The sequence below is a fragment of the Silene latifolia genome, chromosome 8 (genome assembly GCF_048544455.1).
Source record: "Silene latifolia isolate original U9 population chromosome 8, ASM4854445v1, whole genome shotgun sequence".
NCBI lineage: Eukaryota > Viridiplantae > Streptophyta > Magnoliopsida > Caryophyllales > Caryophyllaceae > Silene > Silene latifolia.
The window spans coordinates 15,116,415-15,143,969 of NC_133533.1; the positions used below are offsets into that span (position 1 = coordinate 15,116,415).

General features: G+C 36.2%; 2 protein-coding genes and 1 long non-coding RNA gene across 4 annotated transcripts; 2 read left to right on the forward strand and 1 right to left on the reverse strand.

Annotated features, from left to right (window-relative positions):
- Positions 1–448: 448 nt before the first annotated feature.
- LOC141596459 (uncharacterized) lies at positions 449–6,409 on the reverse strand. 2 transcript variants are annotated; one of them, XM_074416635.1, is made up of 15 exons: positions 6,131–6,409; positions 5,411–5,504; positions 4,575–4,753; positions 4,362–4,412; positions 3,779–3,835; positions 3,525–3,645; positions 2,745–2,811; positions 2,559–2,600; positions 2,260–2,365; positions 2,062–2,172; positions 1,626–1,697; positions 1,440–1,541; positions 1,309–1,355; positions 1,179–1,206; positions 449–1,047 (listed from the first exon to the last, which is right to left on the reverse strand). In XM_074416635.1, exons 1-15 carry the CDS (start codon positions 6,146–6,148, stop codon positions 946–948), a joined length of 1,197 nt encoding a protein of 398 aa, XP_074272736.1. In that variant the 5' UTR covers positions 6,149–6,409; the 3' UTR covers positions 449–945. The 2 variants fall into 2 exon arrangements, with proteins under 2 accessions (XP_074272736.1, XP_074272737.1); XM_074416636.1 differs by having other exon boundaries at positions 557–1,047; positions 5,411–5,497; positions 6,131–6,208.
- Positions 6,410–9,381: 2,972 nt separating this feature from the next.
- On the forward strand, positions 9,382–12,900 carry LOC141596460 (nucleolar GTP-binding protein 1). The gene is made up of 2 exons (XM_074416637.1): positions 9,382–9,642; positions 10,576–12,900. The coding sequence occupies exon 2, from the start codon at positions 10,598–10,600 to the stop codon at positions 12,626–12,628; it is 2,031 nt and encodes a 676-aa protein (XP_074272738.1). The 5' UTR covers positions 9,382–9,642; positions 10,576–10,597; the 3' UTR covers positions 12,629–12,900.
- A 942-nt stretch (positions 12,901–13,842) lies between these two features.
- Positions 13,843–16,547, forward strand: LOC141596461 (uncharacterized). The gene is made up of 3 exons (XR_012522489.1): positions 13,843–14,977; positions 15,056–15,179; positions 15,806–16,547. It is a non-coding gene; the product is annotated as an uncharacterized LOC141596461 (long non-coding RNA).
- Positions 16,548–27,555: the final 11,008 nt, after the last annotated feature.

Sequence of the window (27,555 nt, forward strand, 5' to 3'; positions counted from 1 at the left end):
AATTAATCGGAATAGTGCTATAGAGGAAGTATCCAAAATAGGTGATTATAAGATGGTGAGAGCTGCCAAAGCTGAGCTGTTGAACCAAATATAGGTTGGTGGGGGCAGGAAATGGGGTACTTCGCAGCAGTTAGCATGTCAGGTGCAGTACAGTACATGAGTGTCAGACCGTACATATACAGTTGTGTAATTAAGACCAGTCAACCCGATTGTGTTTATGAGTTGTTTACTTCATCACTTGGCTAATCATTCCCATCCATTTTGCATCTCATACTCTACTAACACCACTTTTTTGCGTGCAAGTAGCTATTTGAAAATCATAAATGGTCATTTATAACCATCTTGAATGAGAATAATTTATAATGACACTATAAAATCATTCACACTCTTTTTTTAGGGTGATATATATCACTCATTTGTTGTAATTTACAACCGTTATAAGCAAGAATGTCGACATTACAACCTGTCAATGATGATTTATTTCTTAAGTCTGGTAATAAAAGGAACGTCGTTTCGAGGAGGAAAAAAGGGGAAGAAATGGTACTGGAACCAAGTATTTGTAGTCCAAAAATTGTGGGATAGAACCCTATCCATTTGCTCAAAAGAATGTTACTTCCTAAATCCTACCTATAGAAGTATAACTGCTACTAAGTAATTACTAATACATCACCCGATAATTGTTGCCAAAAATGCTGCCTAGGCGGGAGAGAACGACTCCAATGGCAGTACCAGAAAGTTTTGTTTCTGGCGTCACGTTAAATATACAAAAAAATGTGAGTAATGTTTTTTTTAGTATAAAAATTGAACAAAATGAACAAAAAGTAATATCATTCTTCGTTTACTGTGGACTCCGAGTGATAGTATAGAGATCCGTTAGTGCCACTGCCTGCTCCGTGCTGTGTTGAAAATTAGAGCCCGTGGATTTATACAATGTCTTGTTTCTAATCAAGTCAAGAGTCTGAACTCTGAAGCACAACATGGAGAAATATCAATCCCGGCAACCTTCATGGCATCGCGAACCCACTCTGGTACATCACCTTTGGGAAACTATCCAAACAAATTACAGTTATCAATCAGACAGAGCGACAGAATACTAATATGAAACAGTCTTATGATAAGATTATCATAAGACTGGTCCACATAACGGATCAGCTATTCATATAGAGTTAGTAAGATACCATTATCAGTAAGAAGTTGCAAACAAACCTGCAGGAAATCGAGAGAAATATGAGGAACAGCTCTACAAAGAGCATTACGTAATATTCACACTATAGGCTATACTGCTATAGTTGATAAGTGGTGACTTACTCTGGAAATCGTCCCTCAACAATCGATGTATGAAGATCTCTGCTCAACTGCAGGAAAACAAAACATAAATTTCAGTATGAATGGAAACCAATACTAATATCATCTTGAAAATTTAATCTTTAAGTTATTACCTTCAGCATATAGTAGAGGTTGTGATATGACACGAGCTGTGAGCCCATTGCGTCTTTTGTAACGAGACAGTGAATATAAGCCCTTGTGTATGTCTTGCAGACCTATAGAAACATGATCCAAGTCAGCTTACGTAGATAGAAGGCGGTTTTACAGTTTGTGAAGAGTCTTGTTTAAAGCATTATTACCGCACAAGCACAAGAAGGATCGATTGGACGAGTATCATCAGCCATTGCTTTGTGCTTTAGCTTCAGCACACCCTACATTAACATGATATGTAAATCCCAACATTAACGCAATAAATTTTTCGCTGAATTTACAAGTCAGCCGACCGATATAAGCTAACAAAATGGAAATGTCATTGAGGAGCATCGGTTCAAAACTTGTTAGCATCATAACTGTCCTTATTATAAGAGGTTATTTACCCTATCTTACTCTGACTCAACTGAAATGTCATACACGGGTATTTTGTGAAATGTTTCATGTTTGGGCCCAAAACGACGTGTCAGAGTGTACGGTTTAGACAGAGGGCACGCTGCTGAAGTGAAATGACAAAGTACATGCCAAATACCCTTTCCCTCTAAACTTTTAGCTAATCAAATGCTAAGAGTAAAATGAAAGCACCTCAGGTATAAGAGCAGTCCCAAAACGAGCAGTGCGTGTAGGGTAAACACAATCATACATGTCCGCACCAAGAGCACTACAGACGACGATGTCCAGCGGATAACCAACACCCTGAACAAATAAAAAAAAAAATCTGTAATGTATGCAAGAGACCAGGACATTATTACTCCATTATTTGCCATAGAAACTTGATACTACCATAACATATCGTGGTTTATCTTCAGGTAGTGCAGCTGTGCATTGAGCAACAATGCGCCAAAACGAATCCTTGCTTTCACCACCTGATAAACCACCAATAGCATACCTGAAACAGGTCAGAAATTGCTGTGAGAATGATAATACTTGAAACATAAGGTTAGCAGTTAGTTGTCACTCAAGAGACCGTCTCATACTAAAAGTGTGGTCTCAACAAAATAACTGTGCAGACTGCAGAACATCTCTTTTAGGTATTTATGTAAGGCGAGTCCTGAACATTTGAGGATAGGACACAAACATACCCAGGTAGATTTCTTTCCACTAAGCCTTTTACACAAATTTCCCTGTCAAAATTGAGAGAAAAATATAAAATAAGCGCTAAAACGGAGCAAATTTGAATTAGTAGACACAAAAAACAGAAGAATAGAAAGCAACGGGTATATGGTAAGTCAGAGAGGCAAAATTAGAGGTAATAAGTAATATTTGACCTTAGTTTAGGATCTAAACCACCTTGAACAATGCCAAATAAATTCTGTTCATCTGGCCTCTTGTGAGCTGTATGTCAGAATAGGAGAGAAAAGTTACACGAGGTAAAACATGCAACTATCTGTCTATCAAGAAACAAGATGAAAGACAACTCTAAGCAAACGTTTAAGCATAAGCTCCAGAGTTTCAGTCCCCAGTCGATATCAAGGAAACGAAATAATGAAAAAAAGAGAGGAAAACCCTAAGTACACAACTTTTTATATCTTCAGTGTACTCAATGCTGTGTCAAATTCACCAAGAGTGACGCCTACAGGACGTACAGGTGTAAACCTGCCGATGTGAGCTTGAGCTGGAATGAACTTCCAATTGGCTTCTGGCTCAGATCGAGACCAGATTGATTCATTATTTTTTTTTTTTCAAAATTTACTTCATTAAAACAACATACTTAAAAAAACGACCTGAAACTAACTTTTCCATTTCAATCCTTCGTATCTTAGATTCTTAGGCTCTGCTAATATTGGTCTCAAACTCGAGTCGAGCCTTGACGAAAAAACGATTTTGAAGGCTTGTCGAGCAAGATCCAAGCTCAATTACACCCTACGCCAATTTTTGGGTGAATGGTCACAGTGAGTCAGTGACTCAATTGCAACATCATATTAAGGATACATCATACATGTCACCGATTGAACATTGCAACAAGCTTAAGTCACAACTCACAGGTCTTAATCTGGAGGAAAGCAAATGAATCAGCAACAAAGAAAATTAATTGACCCTAAGCTCACCTTCAATGCATCTGTCTATCCAACGAAGTGTACGATACATAGCCTCCTCAACCCTAGGACCAGTGGTAGTTGTTTTTACAACATCGTCTAGGGCCATTATTATATCAGCTCCGATCCTGTTCTGCAAAGAAAATTATATTGCATGAAGGCGGCTAAAAGGTGTTTTAAGCAAATAACAGTGAGTCTAAATTTGTAACAACTAGATTAAACTGATGGAGACTTGATAAGCGGGAAGTGTGACTGACTGTTATTACCTGAATTTGGATAGAATCCTCCGGTGTAAGAAGCATTGGCTTTCCATCAACTGGGGACTGATCAACCAAAGATTTCTTGTAAGCAAGAAAGATGGCCGAACCAGATATATAAAACTTTCAAATAACAATGGTGTTCAATCATGAACTACAAGAATAAGAGACACCATAGAGCGGAGGGCAGTTTACAAATTTAACAACAGAAGCCCAAGTCTAATGTTCAGGAAGTTGAGTCGTGAACAAAAAGGAATCTCTCAAACGGAATTTTCGATAGTTAAGGATCCTAAAGTCACATTCCAATTCCAAAATTTCAACCTGAATAGCTACATCCCAGGAATTTCATTTTCGGGATGAAGTTGAAGAGCAAGTACTAACGCAGCACAGAGATTTGGTACCAACACAAAATGTCAACTGCACGTCATCACCCTAGTGTCTCAAAAGTTCCTGCCCATGGCCGGAGAAAGGGGCCAAAAGCCTTACCCTATAAGCTATAACGAACATATAAAGTGGTTGTTTTCAGATGATCCTAATGAATTGGGTCAACTACATAATCAAGGAAACTAGGAAAAATAATAGTAACATATACCTGGAAGGTGACACCCTTCTCAGTAATATCAGCCAAATGTAACAAAGACACCTGTATATATTAAGAAGGAAAGTTTTAGTCCTCAGAATTTAGAGCATCATTACTGCAGATTTAGCTCAAAAAAAGCCAATGAAGGCAATGTTCGAGTGTTCTGAAGGTAAACAAACACAAAAGCAAGTGCAACTGGCATATAAAATTATACGAAGTACAAACCATTTGAAAGCCACCAGAGTCAGTGAGCATTGCCCTCGGCCAATTCATAAATTTGTGGAGACCACCCAGTTCATCAATCAACTCTGAAGTTGGACGGAGTTCCAAATGATATGTGTTTCCAAGTATGATTTGGCAACCAATTTCCTCGAGCTGCCTTGTTGTCAAGCCTTTAATGGTCCCTGTACATCCATACCAGTGATTCAAATTCTATCACAATAAATTTAAACGATCCTCTTCAGTTCACTCAGTCCTAAGGGCTAATTTGGCATGAAAGACAACTACCTGGATAATAGGTCAACATAAAGGAAATTATGAGGTAATGATGGTGGTGAAATAGATAAGGGGACGAAGAGGAGGACCCTGATTATCTCATTAAGCGGATAATAGTGACCTACCTCCCCCTAGGGATAATGTACTCACCGCCTATTTTCCTCCCTTCACCGCCATAACTTCAATTCCATTTCCCTTTACTTTGGCCTCTATTACCTCAACAAACAACTCTCACTAAAGCGAGCCTTAAATCATAAGCAATCAAGGATACATCTCAAAACAAATCACAGTCAGTTCTACATGTACTGTTGAGGCGTTGTCCATTATGATAAAATCTGTTACCATTTCTCTAATTATGACTTTGGCCAAATTAGCCGTGAAAGATTCCCAATTATCGGAAAAAAGTGAGTTTTATCACTTGGAGCATCTGCACCGCCCACTGGTGGGTAAAGTATGAAGATCTTGATAAGACATTGGGAATATAAAGTATCGCGCGGTCTAACTATTATTCCGTCTACTTTAAAGACACAATACTAGTAACGCACAATGAGAATTCTTTGACAAACCTTGAGTACCCACGGGCATGAAAAGAGGCGTATGGCAAACAAAGTGGGGAAGAGTTAACACCGCTGCACGAGCTCTATTAAACCTTCCTAAAATCTTCACAAAATAACCAATTAGACCGCAATAAAACCATAAACTAAATCATATTGCTTCCACGCTTTATGCTGCATATTATAAACCGTTCCAAAAAACAACAACAACAATCGTCTATGGCAAGTACAGTTAGGGAATGTCGGAAATAACAATCTTTTCCTCTATGACTCCACTGAAACACAAATAGGTAGTCTTTATTTAGCATTGTAATACTATGGAATAATATGAACCACATCCCATGACATAGGAATCAAAGAATCATTATTTGGCATTGTAATACTATGGAATAAAACAAAACGACTCACTATCGACCTTATGGGAATTCTTTTAATAACGCGTTATAAAGAAAAAACCTCTTGTATTTCTAACACGAAGGTAAAGCTGCATACATTCGACCTTATTACCCACACAATTCCACTCAATGCAGTATTCTATTTCGAACATAAAAGAGAAAGCCGACCTTATTACGCCACAGGTTCATTCAATGCAATTCTAATACAAGGGTAAAGCTGCGTACATACATGCAACCTTTTTACTCTGTATTTAATAGATTCTATACGTTTGATTAAAATACTCGTCCGGCACAAATAAAATAAAAACCTAAAGAAAGTGTTGAATAGAGGGTATACCTCAAAACGGAGAGCCATTGAGAGTTGAGAGCATTAATCTTGAAACAGCGGAGAAAAGCGGCTAACACACAGGGTTGTGTTGTGGTTGTGTCTAGTGTGTAGTGAGTTTGAAAAGTTTTGTTCTTGTAATTGCGAAAAGTTGGGGGGCGTTCTTAGGAACTTGTATTTTTGGTGGGAGACAAGAAAGTAGACGCTTCAAGGCCTTCAACTAAACAAGGTTTTGAAGCGTGAAGAAAAAAGAGAGGATTTGACCCCATGGGCCATGTGTATGAGTATGATTATACTTTACAGTTTTTGGGCCAAATTTAGCTAAAAGCCAACCAATTCGTTAGTTAAGTCTTTCTAAAGGGGTATTATGGAAAATTCTAAAATTATACTCTTTTTTTTTTTCTCTCAAATCAAGAGGGACATTAATAGACCTAGCAAAATGGGTCACTCGGTCGGTTACCAGTCGGATCAGTTTGGGTCGGGTTATTTCGGGTCTGTCACACATTTTGGGTCGGATTGGATCGGGTCGGGTCATTTTCAAGTTTCGGGGACAATTTCGGGTGACCTTTTGTCGGGTCATTTTCGGGTATGGTCATTTTGGGTCGGGTTGCTTTTGAGTTAATGGCTAAGCACTTAAATTAGTACTATGTTGATTAAGAAATACTCTTTTGCAAATTTAATTATTTATTAGGGACTGTTTTAACCAATGAAACTTTATTTTGATATATATAATATTAATATGACTTAGTACTAGTCGTTTTGGATCATTTTGGGTCACTTCAAGTCATTTGGGATTAGGTCAATTATGGGTTGGTCTTTTCATGTTGGGTCACCTTGGATCGGGTCAATTCGGGCATCAGGTCGTATTCGGGTCAAGCAAGTTTGGGTCATTTTCGGATCTCCGGTCATCTTTTTTGGGGTCGGGTCATTCGGGTTTGGCCCATTTTACTAGGTCTAGGTTATATTAGTGAAATTTAAATTTAAAAGAGTTAATAAAGATGTCAATTTTACTTGCATTCGATTAAATATTCATCCATTTAGGGATGTCAAAAGATCGGGTTCGAGTCGGGTGAAACGTCATCCGTCATCCATCCGTTCTTTTAAAATCTCATCCAACCCGTCCGTCATCCGTGAAACATATCATCCATCATCCATCCATCCATCATCCATGGGTGAAACGGGTGGATCGAGAGATAAACGGGTGTTGTGTGTTTATATGTTTCAATTTAAAAAAAATGATGATTTTTTACAATAAAGTTAGATTACTATTTTAGTTTAACTTTCTGGTGGGTAGGTTCACAAAATAAATATATTGAGAGTATAAAAAAAAAGGAAAATTTGAATATTTTTTATCTTAATAATGTGTTATATGTAAAAAAACATTAAATAATAAAAAGTAATAAAATCGGGTGCTGGATGGATGGCGGGTGAAATTTCTTCATCCGACCCATCCGTCATCCATTTCATTCGTCATCCATCATCCATTTAAGTCGGGTTTTCATCTATCTTTTAGAATCGGGTGGATCGGATTTTGATGGATGCGGGTGAAATTGACATCCCTACATTCACCAGATTAAATAGATGGACAAAACTCGTATTAAATGAATGGCGGAGATGAAACGAATGATGGATGAATCGTAAATCACGTGAAGTTTCATACGGAGTACAATTTAATATCTGCCCGTCACTTAAAATACCTTTATTTTAAAAATTTATCAACAATCATGCACATGATTAACTGACAAATGAAAAAACCAAATAAATGGGCGATAAGGAGTGAACTTGACAATGCTAACTCGATAATCCTATTTTTTTTTTTTTTTTTTTTTGAGAAAAGATCATTATCATTAATAAAAAGTCATACGACATCTACAACATATGCCAAACTCAATCAGATACAAATCGATTACAACCATAAGAAATAAATTCTTGTTCAAAGAATAAAACACTGCAACAGAGTCTCTATCATCGATTCGCCGCAAAAAGGCTTTCATCCATAAGAGGGTCTCCGAATCTTCCTTGACGAGTATCCATTTCTTCTGACGTGATTGATTGTAGCCATGAATCGGACAAAATATGTAAAACCATATAACGATCTATAACAACGCCGATCTTTCACGACTTATTAGAAAACTGCAAACGAACCAGAAAACGAAAGCTCTCAAACTGAGAGAAGGACACCACCGATAGACGGGGACAGAACCCTCAGAAAGAGAGACGAAACAAAAACGAAAGCGGAAATTAAACAAAAACATAAAGGAAACAAAGCGGAACACAGGAAAAAAAACGGAAGCCACCGCCTCCCTACCAACCCACAACACCGCCAGATCCAAGCACCACCCTGCCACACCACCTCAACAAACTCGTCCGATAAAACCCGAACAACCCACATACACCACGCAGATCGAGAGGAACGGGCAGACCCGAACGATCCAGAACCGGGTGTGGGTAAGAAAGATGAGGAGGGTTAATCGGAAGAAAGGAGACGGGTCGCCGGAGGAAGGTCATGAGAGACCCCATCCCCGGCGACATGATAGGGGGTTGATGGGTGGCGATGGGAGGAAGGTGGAGAACGGCGACAGCAAAGGGGGAGGATTTAGAGTTTTGTTTCTTAGAGAGAAGGGGGAGAGAAAACTAGAGAGAGAATGCAATTTTCATTTTTCTAGTAAAGCTTTTTCAGTTTTACAAAAAATACTCGGAAAAAACAAAAAAAAAAACTTATACGAGTACCTTGTATAAAAAAAATCAGAAATATTTGTGAGTGTGTATTGAAATGCTTAAAATTTAAAATCGATCATAATTAAGAACTTAATAAATTGTGATTTCTTGTGTGGGCTTTTACTAAGGGGGCCAACTTGACTCGATAATCCTATTCGATAAGGCTAACTCGAGAAAATGTCTCGAAATTGTCTGACCCATTTAGGACCCAAAATCGAATTGACCCACCCGGGCCTAACTATACCCGAGGTGACCGGATCCAAGACCATCCAAAATTACCTGTCCGGAATGATCAGACAACTTGATATTTGAAACTGATTCGAACTAATGCGATCCAACCCGACCCAAAATAAAATGTCTGTCATACCTGAAATCACCTGATCTAATTTAACCAGACCTAAGTTTAAACCTGACAAAGCTAACCCGACCCAAAACCGACCGCGCCCTAATTGAAATCCGTCAGACCCGAACTTATCAAACCCGACCTAAATATTTTTTATAATAAATTGATTGTTATCTCCAAATATTGAAAACAACCCACCCGACCCGATTCAAATTATTACAAACCCGAACAACGCAATTCCAAATTGGCCTGACCCGACCGAACCCGATCTGTTTTACCAGATTTAGACTTAACCCCGACCCTGGATGGATGGTGGCCTTGGTGGAACGGGTGCTTCACGAGCCTTGTTTCTAACCTGAATCCCCCTTTCTTCTTGAATATAAACCCTAAATCTTATATACTCTCATTTAAACGCAGTCACCACTCCCAATTCTCCATCCCCATTCATCCTCTTCACTTCAAGGTGTGTTCCTCGCTCTCAACCTTTATATCTTCATACTTTGAATTCATTTAGCTTCTTATATATCTCTCTTTGTTCATCTTATATCGTCGTTTTAACTATTTTGTCATCTATATTTAGTTTGTTCCATTTGTTTTCATCGATTTGTTTCGTTTTTCATTTGTGTTTGTTGTTTTTTACTGTTTTGACGTGATTTAATGAAGTGGGTTGTGTTTTGATTTCTGTTTTTTTGTTTCGATTTTGTTGTATCAGTGATTTATTCAGTTATTACTTGCTTAAGTTGAAATTAGATAAAGTTGAAGTTTTGGAAATCTATTCAATTTGATAATGAATTTATGTGTTTGGTATGCTGGAAGTTTGATATTTACGCAACCTAATATTGTAAAAAAAATAACAATTTGATTATGAAAATTTGAGATTTACTGAAAATTAGGGGTTTAGCTGTAAATTGTATAAAGTTAAAGCTCAAGTTTTGAATTGATATAACGCAGCTTAAGTTTATATCAGTTTGGTTGTGAAATTATATTTGCTTGGTATGTTGCTAACTTGAGATTGAAGTCTTAAGAGTTGATCCTTTATTGATTACATTCTCGTACGTTTAGACGAGAAAATTAAGTCTGCAACTTCACGGAATTGATACTATTATAAACTTAAAGTTTGCTTGTATTTTGGCTGTTCTAAATTTGTCAAGTCTGTTTGGAAGTATTTTGATCAGTATGGCATTGTTCTAGTAAGTATAATTAACTATTTGGCATAGCGCGTAAATGGACGTCTTTAATAGAACTGAGTCATGTAACAGACTGTCACACGTGAGACTATCCAGAAACTTTATGCTGTATTATTCATTTAATTGTAGTGTTAATTGATTCATCTTTCGTGTAAGACCGTCTCAAATAAGTTATGGTGAGAAATAATACTTTGGTTTGTTGATTTCAGGGGCTGAGAAGTGACTTACAAAATGGTTCAGTATAATCTTAAAAAGATCACTGTCGTTCCCAATGGGAAGGATCTGGTTGACATCGTTCTATCCCGTACCCAAAGACAAACTCCTACAGTTGTGCACAAAGGTTATGCCATCTCTAGACTTCGGCAATTTTACATGAGAAAAGTGAAGTACACTCAGCAGAATTTCCATGAGAAGCTTTCTGCTATTATCGATGAGTTCCCCAGGCTTGATGACATCCATCCTTTCTATGGTGATCTTCTCCACGTCCTTTACAACAAGGATCATTACAAACTTGCTCTTGGGCAAGTCAATACTGCAAGAAATCTGATTTCCAAAATCTGCAAGGATTATGTTAAGCTGTTGAAGTATGGTGATTCACTTTACCGATGCAAATGTCTCAAGGTTGCTGCTCTTGGTCGAATGTGTACTGTGACTAAGCGAATTGGTCCTAGTTTGGCCTATCTCGAACAAGTTAGGCAGCATATGGCCAGGTTGCCTTCCATTGACCCAAATACCAGAACGGTCCTGATTTGCGGCTACCCCAATGTTGGAAAGAGTTCGTTCATGAACAAGATCACGAGGGCTGATGTTGATGTGCAACCATATGCATTTACAACAAAATCCTTGTTTGTGGGTCATACGGATTACAAGTATTTGAGGTACCAAGTGATTGATACTCCTGGGATTCTTGACCGGCCGTTTGAAGATAGAAATATCATTGAGATGTGCAGTATTACTGCTCTTGCACATCTACGCGCAGCCATCCTCTTCTTCCTTGATATCTCCGGATCATGTGGGTATACCATTGCTCAACAGGCAGCGCTCTTCCACAGTATCAAGTCTCTTTTCATGAACAAGCCATTGGTGATTGTGTGCAACAAAACAGATTTGCAGCCATTTGATGGACTTTCCGAAGAGGACAAGAAACTGGTAATGGAAATGAAGTCTGAGGCTCTGAAAACTCTTGTTGGAGGCGGTGAGGCTGCAAATGAAGATGGGGTTCTTTTGACCATGAGTGCTTTGACGGATGAGGGGGTTACTGCTGTAAAGAATGCTGCTTGTGATAGGTTACTTGAGCAGAGGGTGGAGCTCAAGATGAAATCAAAGAAGATCAATGATTGCTTAAACCGCTTCCACGTGGCTATTCCAAAGCCTCGGGACGAGAAGCTAAGGCTGCCTTGCATTCCTGCTGGGGTATTGGAGAACAGGGCGAAGGAAGCTGCTGAAAAAGCTGAGAGGGAGAAGCGCAAAACTGAAAGGGATTTGGAGGATGAGAACGGTGGTGCTGGTGTCTATTCTGCCAGCTTGAAGAAGCACTACATCTTAGCAAATGAGGAATGGAAAGAGGACATCATACCTGAATTCCTTGACGGGCACAATGTCTTTGACTTTGTTGACCCTGATATCCTTCAAAGGCTGGAAGAGTTGGAGAGAGAAGAAGGGATCCGTATGGCAGATGCAGCTGAAGAAGAGTTTGAAATGGATGGTGATGAATTGACCCCAGCTGAGAAGGAGGCATTGGCGGAAATCAGGAAAAAGAAAAGCTTACTCATCCAAGAACACCGGATTAAGAAAAGCAATGCTTCAAGCAGGCCTATTGTTCCTAGGAAGTTTGACAAGGACAGACAATATAATACAAAAAGAATGGGGAGACAATTGTCGAAGCTAGGGATTGACCCTTCTGCAGCTATTGACAGAGCTCGGAGCAAATCTAGGGGTCGAAAGAGGGAGCGATCAGCCGGTATGGACATAGATGGTGGTGATGCTATGGATATGGATGATGAACAATCCGCCAAGAAGAAGCTCCGGAGATTGTCAAGACCTAGGTCAAGGTCGAGATCACGTCCCCCAACTGAAGTGATCCCAGGTGAAGGACTAAGGGACTCGGACCAGAAAAGCAAGGCTATTCAGAAGGCTCGTAAGTCCGTCAAGAATCGGAATAAGAATGCTCGTAAGGGTGAAGCTGATAGAAGCATCCCTACTCTCAGACCTAAACATCTCATCACCGGGAAGCGGGGTAATGGAAAAACTGACCGCCGTTAAGTCAGTCCAGGTTGTTGCTTTTTGCAGGTCTACAAGTTTTGCTTTGTTCGAGTTTTGTGCTTTCGGTTTTCTTTACATTTGGTATTTAGCTCAATTTAGACCTCTTTCAAGTACTGTTTTTTTCTTTTTGGTATGACTGTTAAGCTACTCGGTAAACTACATTACTTTTTACAAGTATTATCTATATTTATTATTTGTATTCCCAGTTACAACATTAATGTTTTCTTGATATTTGTCTTGGCTCAATTGAATGAGTTCCAGTTCAGCTAAAAGAACAAGGTCCGAACTATATAAGCAAGCTTCATTGGGTCTGGCTGGTGTTAGGCTTGGTGTTATAATAGGCCGCGAAATTTTTCACGATGCATCCAAGAATATCACTCCTGTTTAGTTGTGTGTATAATCGTCGTATGATGCAACAAATAAAATTTACAAAATGGTCAGTTTTAATTGCTGGCACCATACGCCATACGGCGGTTTTATACTATAATCTGTGTTCTTGTTATGACCCGGGAGTAATAACACACTTAACATAGAAATATTGAGCAGGGTTATACGACCAAACACATATTTTGCATTTGTCATGAATTGGGTTGGTTCCTCAATCATGTGTTAATACAGGCAGTTTGATTCATTTCCAGGTTGGTTATGGTGTTTCTGGCGCTTGTGTGGTTTTGTTTGTATGATCTTAGGTTTTATGTGTTGCAATTATCTTCATCATCTTTAATTTGGTTTAATAAAAGTTGATGCTTGTGAAATCATTTTGAAGTCTGATCAGATATAATGGAATGAAATGGTTGACGCGGGAAGGCGAATTATTTCTTATTTTGAGGTGGATCTGTAGGATCACAAATGAAATGGCTTATTCGAAAAAGACCTTATTCTTTAAGTTTTCCATATATGCAATTAGACTATACTTGGCTAAAGTTTTCCATGGGTTGACACAAATTTGCAGCTTTGATGAACGTGATTTTAGTTTTAAAGGCGATTTTTTTGTTTTTCTTGTTAAACAAACATGAATAGTTGAATACCCCATCGACCCAGTTGGTCGTGTCAAGAAGGATGAATGTATATGAGCCTCTACCCTAGATCAGCTCGTGGGTTGACAGCTTTTGAGACGATGGCTGTATCACTGTATGAATGTGTCTCCGTCCACTGTTCTGGAAGTGGAAGATAAAATGGACAGCCTGGTAAGTTTTTTACTCTTTTTTTTTTATTTGACATTGTGTTTCTCTCATGGATGATTCATATTTTGACATGTAATGCTTTTTTAAACTTTTGTTTAATGTTTCTGCTTTCTAAACTCAAAACTGTAGTCATAGGATACATCACATTGAGTTGTAGCAGCATTTTCAAACAGATACGAACAAGACACCTTCGACAAGTTGGTATAATCCGCAATAATGGTCACATCATCATAAAAAAACGCATATAAAAAACGGCTAAAACGCCATTCCACGAAACGTCAGCAAATTTATTTGATGGTTATTAGTGGCATGCCATTTATATGGGGGAAGAAGTTATCTTGATAATATACATTTTCTGTAATATGTTCGATTAGCTCATCCCCATGGCCAATGGACTTTAAACGTGATCTCCTTGTAAATCCTTCATAATCATATCAGTTTCATTTTTTCCAATGTTGGTCAGATAATTGATAACTGCCTTACTTTGTCTGAATCAAAACTAGAACGTCTTATTAATATTTAGCACACCCCTTTTTTAGGTGCTACTTTCCGGGGTGGAGGGGTGTTCTTGGATGCAAATCTTGTAATTGTAAGCCTGATTTCTGCAAACTTGTATCAAAGAATACTACCAAATGTTTTGGCTTTATGACGATTAATGCAATATACTTTCTTCTGGAGTTCTAATTTGTTTATTTAAATTGATTTGTCAGGCCTCAGAAGTCACCACCATAGTACACAGGAGTATCAGAATGTCTTTCCTTCTGAAGTCGATTTTTTGTGTAGTCGAATGAATATGTGCAGTATGTTAGAGTCCCCAACTGAAAGTTTCTAGCTGTTTATGATGTGTCTGCGTCCACATTTTAACTTATTGCTTATGATTATGTCGGACTACTATGGAACTCCGTTCTGCTAAGCCCATATAGTTTCAGATTGTATCACTGGTGTAAAATTTAACGTTTTTGATTCTTTGTCCTCGATTGCTATTGCACATTGCAGGCTATTTGGCAGGACCATATAAATCCAGACTGGCTATTCTCCGCCTTTTCTCCTTTCCTTTTCTCAGCTTTTCCTCTTTGTATCCTGAGGTTTCTAATCTGTAGCGAGCTAAGAAACGAGTTAATCAGCAAATGGCAGTGATTGGCAACATCATCGCACATCACTCCAGGTTTTAAACTCTTTCCCTTTAAAATTGTACCCTTAATTTAGATATTATGATCGGCGTGACGTGTCTATCCATCTGCAGGCATTCTCTCTTCAGCTCAGGGTGATGATGAGAAAGGTGAAACAATTCAAGAACTAGCAGCGAAGAAGAAAATTGACTCAGAGACCGAAATAAAAAAGAGAAGGGCATTTCAAATAGGAAGAAGGTTAGAGTTATTTTATCTCCTCTTTTTCTTTCATTTCTAGCTTCATATAGGTATACTTGGTAATTTCACTCTCTCGCTGAATTACCCTTTTGAGATCTAAGTATTTGTCTTGCGATATAACCTTGGTTTTTGTTTGATTCATCAAAACAGTGAAGGGTCATTGAACGAATGAATAAATCAGTGAAGTTTGATAGTAAAGGGAAAGGTTTTTGTTTTTCTACATACATAAACGAACTTAGGAGCCTACATCCCCCTCGCTCCCAAATGCGTATCCTTTACTTTAAAATAATTCGGATTGAGCCATTTTCAAGCCGAAAGGTTTAGCGGCAAGTTATTTCAGAACCAGTGAATGGCAGGTTCAGTGATAAGTAAATAGGCTTTAAATCCCGGTATATAATAGGTACAACTTTACAGTTTATATTATGGAGTCATGGTGATACTTGGTCGAAATTTGTATTTGTATGTCTGTATAATTTGCTTAAGCTAATAGTTATTGCAGACATGTTGCAAATGTTCTTGAGTTGTTTCCCTTGGTTTTGTAAGGTCAGTGTCACTGCCACGTCGTATTTTGCTACTAATCGTAACCACTGACTGAAATTTTGACTCACACTGCTGGAATTTGGCAGGCTGGTCATGCAACTTCTGAGCCAAGAGGTTTCCGAAAGGTTCTTTTGCCTAAGAAGATGACAGAGGTCGATAAGGCAGTTCCCACCATCAAGAATCTTGTTGTTGAATAGGCCACTGTTTCGTCTGCAAGCCCGTCCTTCCAAATGCAGCTGCTTCCAAGATAAATTTTTGCACCTCTAACGTTTTAGCTGATAGTAGAAGTTCAAAGACGACTAGAATATGTGGTAATATCGATTGGGGCTATAAAGTTACTGAATACATACTATGATGCTGCAATCGACAAAAAGCAACAAGAAACTATTTGGGCTCCAGCAACCGTGTTTGGCATCCCATGAAATGTATTCTACACTGCTCTCCCAACTCTCGTGTTGTTATCACGTTATTTGGTTATGTTTGCACAAAAAAAAAAAAAAAAAAAAAAATACGCCTTAGTGTCGCTATAATTTTGCCATCTATTTTGCGACTGTTTTCGAACTATTTTGCACCAAACATCATGTTTTCAAGCATTCTCACCGTGTGATGACTACGATGCACAGTCCAACATTTCTAAATACAAGATGGACCACTTCCCTTTCTGTTTCCATATTTCTAGCTAATTTTCACTCAGCATTTCACCAAATTGGGGAGCTGTGTCCGATAGAGTGCGGTGCAACAATTAGTACGCCCAAAACAAGGCAGAGAAAAACAACAGTAGAGCATATGCATTACTTCATCTGGCATTTCTGAGATTTCTGGTTGAATATTGATTAAATATGTTTGTTTACAGTAGTAGAAAAGGCACATTATATGTCTGAATTATTGGGAATATTATCAGTCTTCTTTCATCCTTAATAGTTACATTTCTCCGTTCGGTTTAATTGTTGTCCTTTGGTTCTGGCACAAAAATCAAAGAAAGAGGAGAGGGTCAACTATAAGATAACAAGTGGACCAAATTCAGTGTGAAAGATCAAATTGCTTATCAGATGCAATCCTAAAATAGAAAGAATAACAATTGACTGAGACACTCAAAAATAAAAATAAAATAGGATAACAAATGACCGGTCAAAAGGGTTATAAAACTCAAAACATGGTGTATATTTACTAATTAAGCAAGCCATGGTGGTCTTGCTTCATATTCCTAACATTGATCTAATTATTTAGATGCAAAATGTTATACCATCTCCCCATAAACTTAAGTCGATAGTTGGAGTTTCATGATCGATGTTATATTCAAACACGCCCTCTCCTCATACGAACACCCTCTGGGCTTGGCGTGCTTGTTAAGAAATCACCCCACCAAAAGTATAAGCTTAAGCTGATAATTGGAGTCACATAATCAGTTTTATACTAGTTTTTAAACCCGTGCACTGCACGGGTGGTAATAGAAAGTATTATTAAAAGTAAAAACCTACGTTTTTTTTTATTTAGTAAATTACTAATTTTTAGAAAAAATTATTTTGCCTACTTAATTATAAGTATTGATAAGTTTATGTTGCTTAATTTTCTTCGAAGTACTTTGCATTTTTTTCTTGACTTTTTAACTTATAAGAGGTGAAATCTAAAAAGTGGATGTAAAATTATTGTAGATTTTTAACCTGTTTATTTACACAATATACATTTAATTTTTCTCATTGTTGCAAGTTTTTTTAATCATAGTATATTACCATCTTATTTGTTCTCCTTTCAATTTCATACCTTCTCTCTCATTTTTATTTCCACCCACTATCGCCTGAACGTTTGAAAGCAACATTCGGCATCACTAACCGACCAGCTCGAGATTCTCCAGTAGACCCTCTACCGTATAGGTGACCGTACCCAACACCTCATACCACGACGTCCATCTAAACCCCTATCTCAACAGCGGACAACCCCCACAACTAACCACCCTCTCCAATCCATATCTTATATCCTCCAACTATCCCACTCTATCTTGCCTCCACCATCCCCTACGTCCCACACCTCCAGCATAACCATTATCTCTGCCCCACCCTACGCGCGAACCCTAACCCTTCTCATAATCTTATGTGTGACTCCTCACCCCATCATTACCTACCCAACGTGACCCCTCCCCTATCACGACCTCCACCATCAACACTGCTCATTCATTCGCTTTTCAAGTCGTCAAATCTTTTTTTTGTTTTGTTTATTGGGTCATGTTAACACTTGTCTTTCAATATTGTAAATCATTTTGTCCTGCTAATTTAGAATGAGAGATTAAACAATAAAAGTAAAATCGATAAAATATTTTTTGCTAACACCTTATTTACTCTCATTACCTTTCAATGTCATAATGGCATGCATTAGTTGTTAGATAATTTTTTAAAATCATAAATCGGAAAATAATACTAATTAAGTATCTAAATTGATTTTTTGATAATTCTATATCATCTATTTTTTTTTTTTGTTTTCAACTTCGTTGCTAAGGTGATGTTAAGTACTCGGTACAACATTGTTTAGGTCAAATTATCTTCCAATAATTGAAATGATATTTACATTTTATTGGTTATCCTTGTAAAACTAACCTAATTTGCAATTAACTGTCTCACAAACATGAATGACACACATTATGTCTTTCCTATATAGAATACATACAATTGTTAAAAAAAATATGTACCGATTGAGAGATCATAAATTCTCATTTAAGACGACACTTGCCGTTAAACTTAATACGGGTCAAGTATTATATCACATATGTATATAAGACAAATATATTGTTTTTTTTTTATATACTCAAGTAGTATGTACTCAAGTCGTCTCAAGCTCAAGAAGGATAGTATCATTTTAACGGAGACTTATCATTAAAAAGATTAATAGTGACATACAATAAGAATTATATTCCCAATTAGGCAATTTTTGCCATCTTCATTAACAAAAACTCAATGACATCTGCCATCATCTAGCTTATATATTACATTCATCTTATTATGAAAAAAAAAAATATATATACTCGTTTCACTGAATTCACATATCAATTGATGTAGAATCATCCAAGTGTGTATTGTTAAATTACAAAAAAAGATGGAGTACAAACTCTACGATTGTTTTTTTTTTTTTTTTTTTTTGCAAAATTATGGAAACTGAAAAGCAATGAAGAAATTTTAAGTAAGGGAGTGAGATGACAGATATATAAGCGGTAAGTGTAATATTTCAGTTTTATTATTCAAAACTGGCCGAGAATTGTGATTATTATTTTCATTTAGAATTTGAATATAATATTTCAGTTAACTAAAATGGTATGTTTATACTACTTAAAAATATAGGGATATTAATTAATATTCTTATGAAAATTTATAATGTCGTCAGTAGAACCCGAATTTCAAGTAGCGGTTTAAAATTTTGTTTTGTAATTTTAGGTAATTACATATTCTATAACAGAAAGAATATCATATCAATATTTTCTAGATTGTCTTTTCAAATTAGGCAATGATTTTTGGTGACCTTAATTAATAATTTCGGATCTTTTTAATTGGAGTTGGAGTTTTATATTGAATATCATAGCTATCATAATCCTAATTTTAAGTTAATTTGTGCGAGATTTTTAGAGAGTATTTCAGTTAATAAGAATGTTATTGGATTTTTTTTGGTACGTATATTATTGAATTATTGGAATCATATATTAGAATATGCAAGTGATTGAAGGACTATTTTCTAATTTTATGTTCATTTGGCGATAATTTCGGTAGAACATGTTACCATTCTATTATCATATTATTTAGCTATGATACAATATAACTGGAAAAAGGAAAGTATAAAAGTGATTGAAGAACTATCCGTAATTTCAAGTTGCTTTGGGCGGTAATTTTAGATATAATTTTTGTATAATATTTCGGACCTAATTTATGTAGAATATATGATTTGATTATATTTCGGACTTAATTTGTGTATAAAAGTGATTTGACTATATTCTGTAGATATCGTATATTATGCCGACTCAGATTGTTAGTTGATTCTTAATGTAATTTAAGGAATGTTGATTTTTTGTAAACCAATCGTATATGTATCCAAATCTTTTATTTATTTTTATTTTATTTTGTCGGCTCTGAATCTTGATATTTAGCATTGATAAACATCTTCTATTGGCAGTTTTGCAAAGTATTTTTCAAATATAGCAATTTAATGAGGGAATATATCAATTAGAAGATTAGTTATTAGAAGATAAAAACCAATTATGTTGGTTTGACGTAAAGATGTTGATTGATTAGTTGTAAACTTGTAACAAATAATTAAGTAAATAAATCAAGAATTCTAACATTTAACACGTGGCAAGGTAATGGGTAATGACACGTGTCGACTAAATAGGCTTGCGGTTGTTGCTTTAATATAATATATGATTCTAACAGTTAATACTTACGAAGTAATACTTTAACTCTCCAGTCTCAATATTACTATAGGGATTACGATATTTATTTATTGAGTAGGTCTCCTGAGAGACGGTATCACAATAAATTTATTGAGAGATTATTTTATAGTTTTAAGAAAAAAGTGGTACTAAAGGTAATAAAATAGGTAGAAATCATGATTAAAGATAAAATTGGTACATTTGTTATGTAAATAGGTACGAAATTACTATGTCACAATCATCAACAAAAGGGTCACGAAATACAAATAAAAGGGTACGAAAGACTGGTCTCTCAATAACTTATTGAAAACCATCTCTCCCAAGTTTTAATGTTATTAATATAGACGATAAAAATGATGGATTAACTTTTTAAGCACGAGAAAAGAGGGAATCACTTGGCTCTTTTTATTAAGAAAAAAGTATTGGCCCTTTTTCAGTAGCTAGAAAAAATCCCAGCTAGATAGGAAGATTGAGGGATCCATACTCCATAAAATGAGCTTTACAATGATGAATAATGATGACAACAATTATTATAGTTAATGAAGACCTTGAACAAACGACAGCAAGGTCCTTAATAAACAACATGTTAATCAATAATTATTAACGGTCGACTGTCGCTTTCTTAATTAATTACTCATCATTTTAAAACATCCTTCAACGGTACAAAACTATGTTTATGTCCCGTTCCTATACCCTCTGCTCCTCAGTCCTCACCGTCCGATCGCCGGCCATTGCATCACTAATCTCATAACCGTAGGCATGACTATATAAGTAACTAGTTTAGATGTCGTGTAATACATGCACGGTATATAGAGTATTATTTTTATAAAATTATTTATATAATTTGGTACTTATTAATTGTTTACATTTGATAAAAGAAATATGAAAATGAAAATAGTTAATAGATTTAAGTAATGAGTTAAAAATGTGTGTTACTAAAAATATTTTTATACCATAAATCTAATGATTTTCAATTTATAATTTTTTTTTTTCCTTTTTATTATCATGAAACTAATAATAGCGATTTATAATTTGTTTTTATACTGTGTATAGTCAAGTCATCATCTCATAATAGCAATGAGTAAATATTAAGCAATTTATAGTTTTATATCAATTTTATTTATTTTAATTAAAATATTACTCCCTCCTATTCTAAATAACTCTCCCTATTTCCTTTTTCGTCTATTCACAATACTCTCCCTATTTCCTTATTTGGCATACATTTATATTTATTTTAATCACCTCACCCACAACAATACCCCACAATACAGTTAGACTTAAGTGAAAATACAGTATAATTTTATGAAAAAGATTAATTTTGATGAAATTAATTATCTATTAGTTTCTTTATTTAATGAATGAATTTATTTGTTACCTTGAGAATATTCATTTTGAAGGGAAAATGAGAGAGATCACCCATTCTTTTAGTAGATAGGTGACTTATAAATCACAATGTTTGAAAACTTACAAGTAAATTTTAGTTAGGTCTCGTCGTTCAAGATATCATATTGTGTGGTACAATGGTACATAGATCATAGATGAACATACCTTGTAACTTCTTTGAATAATTCAATCTTTTCTCGATCCTAAACTTAGGAAATTGACGTTTTTATTTTTTGTACATGTAATTCATACTTGAAAGTTATTCTAATTATCAATTTATTTAATTCTATAATAAGTCGACTTCTTCAAATTTTTTACACAAGTCAACCTCAAGATATATCATGTGAGATGATTTACTTTTTATGTTAGAGAACCGAAAAACCATTTTGAGTCTAAAATTATAGTTTTACATTTTTGCCATTGAGCTACAATATAAGTAGATTTTGGTAAAGAACAATGTGCATCTTGTAATTTTAGACTCAAAACATCACTAATTATTCTTAGTAATGACGTTCTAACATAGTTTTGAAGATTATACATTTGTGGGGTTATGACGGTTTAACTTAGCAGATCCTGCTTAACATTTCTTAAAACCATCATATAACACACCAATTGTCCCCTAATCTACCTTGCCTAAATTCAATGTTACACATACACCTATATACCAATTCGATAAATATTTTCAAAATCGACCAAAGTAATAAAGATTTCATTTCTTCCATTCTAGACATTATTATAAGAAGATTCATTTCCTAAGGACAATTTTCCCATTTTTCTACTCACAAAACATCTCAAGAAACGGCTATATGATATGTTGTGGGCCCAAGAACATGGCAACATGGAATGAGTTGTCATAATACAATTAGTGGGCTGTCATAATGTCAAATGATTAAACCCTCCTTATCATAAATACATAAATTATAAAATAAGATGCTCGTATACAGTTTATACTATAGAAACGGTCTAATTTTATAAATAAAAAATTACGTATAAGTTTCTTAATCTTTTCGGCTGAAAAAAATTGAACTGAACTAAATTAAATTGAATGAAGCTGAATTAAACTGAACTGAACTGAACTAAACTAAACTAAACTGAAATAAAGAGTTAATTTATAAAGAGATGAGCTGAATAAAAATGAATGAAGTATGAACTAAATAGAGCTGAACTGAACTAAAATAACTTGAAATTAAGTCCAAGAGAAACCAATAAGGCAATAATGAGTTATTTTTTGTATATAATGAGATGGTCTCACAATATAAAATCGTCTCACCCAATAATTACATAAGAAATAATAAGAAAAATAATTCAATTAAATAATCCTCCAAAGTCTCCTCTCCCTACATAAACTCTCAAAACCCTTCTACCCTCCTATATAAACCCAACACTTTCCTTCACCTCATTTTCATAATCACTTCACATAATCACATCTTAATCTCCATCTTAAATCCTTAATCAGTTAATCACTTTCATTAACTTAAACCCGAAACCTAATCACTTCTCTTAAAATGGCCAGACTACTAATCGCTTCTCTTTTCGCCCTCCTTGCCGTCACCGCCATTGCCCAATTCCCCGCCTCCGCACCTGCCAAAGCCCCTATCCCCGCCGCAACCCCACCCACTCCCACCGCAACACCACCCACCGCCGCCGTGACTCCCACCGCATCACCACCCGCCACCATCGTGGCTCCCACCGCCGGTCCTACCGCCGCCACCCCGACCGCCGAGACCCCCGCCGCCCCCGGTCCCATTGCCGACGAACCTGCCGCTGATGGTCCCTCTGCCGGTGCTTCTCCAGCCACTACTCCTTCCGGGTCGCCATCAAACGGTGCCGTATCGTTGAACAGAGTTGCGGTTGCTGGTGGATCTTTCGTCGCTGTTGCTTTGGTTTCGGCTTTGATGTTCTAGATCCAGATCTTTTGGAATTCATCATTTTATTTCTCTAATTATTTTTTTTTTTGTTGATTTTGTTTGGATTTTGGAATTTTGATTATAATTTTTCACAGTACATTGTAATTTTTTGTTTGATTTGATGATGGTGGGTTGAATTTGTGGTCGGCGGCATGATTTACAGCTGCGATTTCATTTGTTATTTAATATCATTGATTATTGTTGTTTAATCATGTTTGTTAATTCATGTTGCTAATTGCTGGGAGTTTTTTTTTTTTGCATGTCAACGCTCTATTCACTTCATATACTATATGTTTCTCATTTGTGACCGTCTTTTCAAAAAATCTCTTATAATATCTTACCCATTTGTAACTTGTGAGCTAGGTAGCTGTGTCCGACACTCTGTGTCCGACACCGTGTCAGACACGACACTCGTTGGACACACGTGGACACGCCCAAATGTGTCGGATACTATAAATGAGGAATGAGATGTCAAGAATGAGAAGACGAATTTGAATGAGAGATATACAAAAATAAAATGGTAAGTTAATTATAACTATAAAATATATATTTTATTAAATTTAAATAACATGTCTCGTATCCTAAATTTCATGGGATGCCGTGTCATGTGTCCGTATCGTGTCCGTTTTGATGTTACCTAGCTTTTGAGAGATTTTTTAAAATAACGAAAAATGTCGTCTTTAATGAGAATTTGTGTACTCTATATTACCCCATTTTTCAAACCCATTTTTTAAAGTATTCAATAATAGGGCTTTTGGGAAAATCTTCATTTAATTCAATTATTCTTCAAAATAATTATTATCATTGTTTGAAATTTTCCTCAATATATTTCAATCAACCGAGATATAGGAAGTAAAGTGGTTAGCTTGGATATTAGTTTCAATTTAATTAGTTTTTTGGTAAAATATCCTTAAATTTAACCATCTTCAGTCAACTGGATCTGTCGGAAGTTCAGAACTTTGATACGTTATCCACTTTACTTTTAGCCGGACGTGGATTGAGTTCGTATTGACTTTTAGCCACAAACAGCCCGTTTAGGGAGTCAAATCTTGGTAAATTTCTGAGACGCATTGTTTAGTATTCTCTATCTTGCGAGTCGAACAGATCAGATTTCAAATGTTCAATGGACGGAACGACCTGTGAACAACTCTAAACTAAAATAATACGTTATAAAATTATGTATGATACAAGATAGTGTCAGCCAAAATTTGGGAGGTTAATTAGACTACATGAATGTCACATGTGTGACTTTGAGTTTATGAGTTATGTTCAATCTCAATGACGCCTAAAACTTAGGATCAAAATATGGTATTGCCTACAAAAAAGAGTACAGAAGGGTAGAAACAAAGAATTTACTATTATCTGGTCACTTGAAAATGGCTCGACTTGTAACCACCCAACCTAAAAATAACTCTTATGGGCTCTTTTGACTGGACTTTGGTTAATGGACTGCTTTTATCCTCTCTTCCCTGTATGATGGCTTCCTTGATGTGTTGGTCGCTCGGCCAAAGAGTTCGATTTCTAAGGTGTAGGAGATTTATCTCCGCCGATGACAGACTTCGTCGTCTCGTTCATCTCTTTGTCTTTCTTCGCTCTTTTCGCAAGGGCGGAAGTACACCTTGTCATTGTCACTCGAAGACTTGTTGGCGTCGATGTATTCTTGAAGTCAAGTGTGCTTGTGAAGCTGGATCGGTTGTTCATGGTCATTCCTCCGCCCTTATTCATCCTATCATCGCAGAACTAGTTTATCTTTATGTTGTAGCTTTAATTTTAAATATTTTCCATATTTGTCTTAGGTATGGCTTTGTAGTGCTAGATTTAGCAGTCGATTTTCTGGTGTTACCTAGTCGAGTAGCTTACATTGTTGCTTGTAGTACATTGTAAGATAGTCTCCTACCGTTGTCAAAAAAAAAAAAAAAAAAAAAAAAAAAAAAGGTGGAAACAATCCGTTCACTTGCACTAGTTCAATTCTTAACAAACACCTTCCAATGTGTGGACCAAAACTGTAACGGCCCATTTACAAAAATCTCACATTTAGCCCAGTGGCTATTGGCTAATACCCATCACCCAATATTAATTGAAGATGTACACTTGAGAAGTTTAAATAATTAGTGGTTAAAGCTGAACCCGTGTTGATCAATGGATCAAGTACATTGCCTTGTGAGCTATTATGATGCCTACTGAACCACTTTCGATCAAATGTTTGGGTCATAGTGGTACACTATGTAAAAACTGTACTCCAATATCATTTCATATTACGCGTTATGAGTAGGGATGACAATGGACCGAATCTGGGTAGGGTTCGATAGGATCCAGATCCATATCCGCCACACCAACATTGGATCCATATCCGACCCATATCCGGCGGATCCAAATTTTCCAGATCCATATCCAGATCCATTTTCAAATAAGTGGATCCATATCCAACCCATATCCACGGGGTTCGAAAAATTAGGATCCATATCCTACCCATCAGGGTCCGGATCCGCGGATCTGGATAGGGTCCAGGATCCGTTGCCATCTCTAACTTACAACTTGTGTACTGTGTTTGTGTAGTGTTAGTAGGGATGACAATGGACCGGATCTGGGTATGGTCCGATAGGATCCAGATCCATATCCGCCACAACAACGTTGGATCCATATCCGACCCATATCCGGCGGATCCAAATTTTCCAGATCCATTTTCAAATAAGTGGGTCCATATCCAACCCATATCCACGGGTCCCGAAAAATTAGGATCTATATCCTACCTCTCAGGGTCCGGATCCGCGGATCTGAATAAGATCCAGGATCTGTTGCCATCTATGAGTAAATGTAGTCACAAATTCTATAGAATTTGAAAATCAAAATAATTGAGGAGGTAAGTCAAAGCAAAAAATAATAAAAGGGACCCCTCTATGATATTAAAATAATAATCCTTACATATGCACAATAGAGGCACTTAAAATGGAGAAAAAAACTAGAAATATATAGACATAAGAAGACAATACTAAACCAAGTGTTGTTAGTGCAATGGAGCGTGGATAACCCTCAAAGCATGCAATGACATGAATTGCGAGGTTCCGCATTTGATTCCCCGCATGGGTAGTATGCGGTTATTGCACGGGCAGGTTTGGGGTCTGTTAAAAAAGAGTGCCGACTTATCGTGCTGTCGCGTATCTCTCGGGGTTTGGTCCCTTAAAGGTGTATTGTCCGAGGCTGCTAATGAGAGATGTTCCTCGTTACCAAAAAAGAAGGCAATACTAAACTACATCATGAACATGGAAACAGAGAACTAGGTACCACCCTCTTACATATTTTATGTAGGCGACTGAGCGTTATCTAGGTAACACCCTCTCATATGTTTTATGTAAATTCCATCATTTTAATGATCTCTATTTCTCACATTTTGAATGTAAGGAGGGTTACCAATATTCAGTATTATCCGAAGACACCATCACATTTTGAATGTAAGGAGGGTTTCCAAGGCCCATTTCCGTCTTTTTTAAAGGATTTTTTGTCAAAAACTACCTTATATATAGGGGTATTTGTAAAAATACTACCTTATATTATTTTTCTTGTTTAAGACTACCTTTGTTTTCTCATTGTTTGGTCAATAACTACCTACGCTAAGAGTTAAGACATATTTGGTGTGTTTTGCGGCTTTAACCTATCTCACATGACTCTTTTATGTTTTAATCTTACTTAGGCCTGATTTTGGGAAGTCATGATGTACTTACGCTTAACTTTAATAGATGTTTGTAGTTATTATTGAAATGTGAAATTCATAAATTTTTCTTAGCTGAAGTCAAATTGTGTTTTGAATGTGATTGATAATTGTTGTTTGATGTTAACAAAGACATATGAGTTAGCTTAATGTCGCTAAATCGACCAAATCTTACCATATTTTCGGCATAGGTAGTTATTGACCAAAAAATGAGAAAACAAAGGTAGTCTAAAACAAGAAAAATAATATAAGGTAGTATTTTTACAAGTACCCCTAAATATAAGGTAGTTTTTGACAAAAAACCCTTTTTTAAATTATAAAGCTTGAGTATCATTTGGAAAAGATTATTGTATAATATTTTCTTAAACAACAATTGTTTTAAGTATAATCCAATGCGATATCAGAAAAGGATATGAGCTTTCTAGCGCTCCTGAA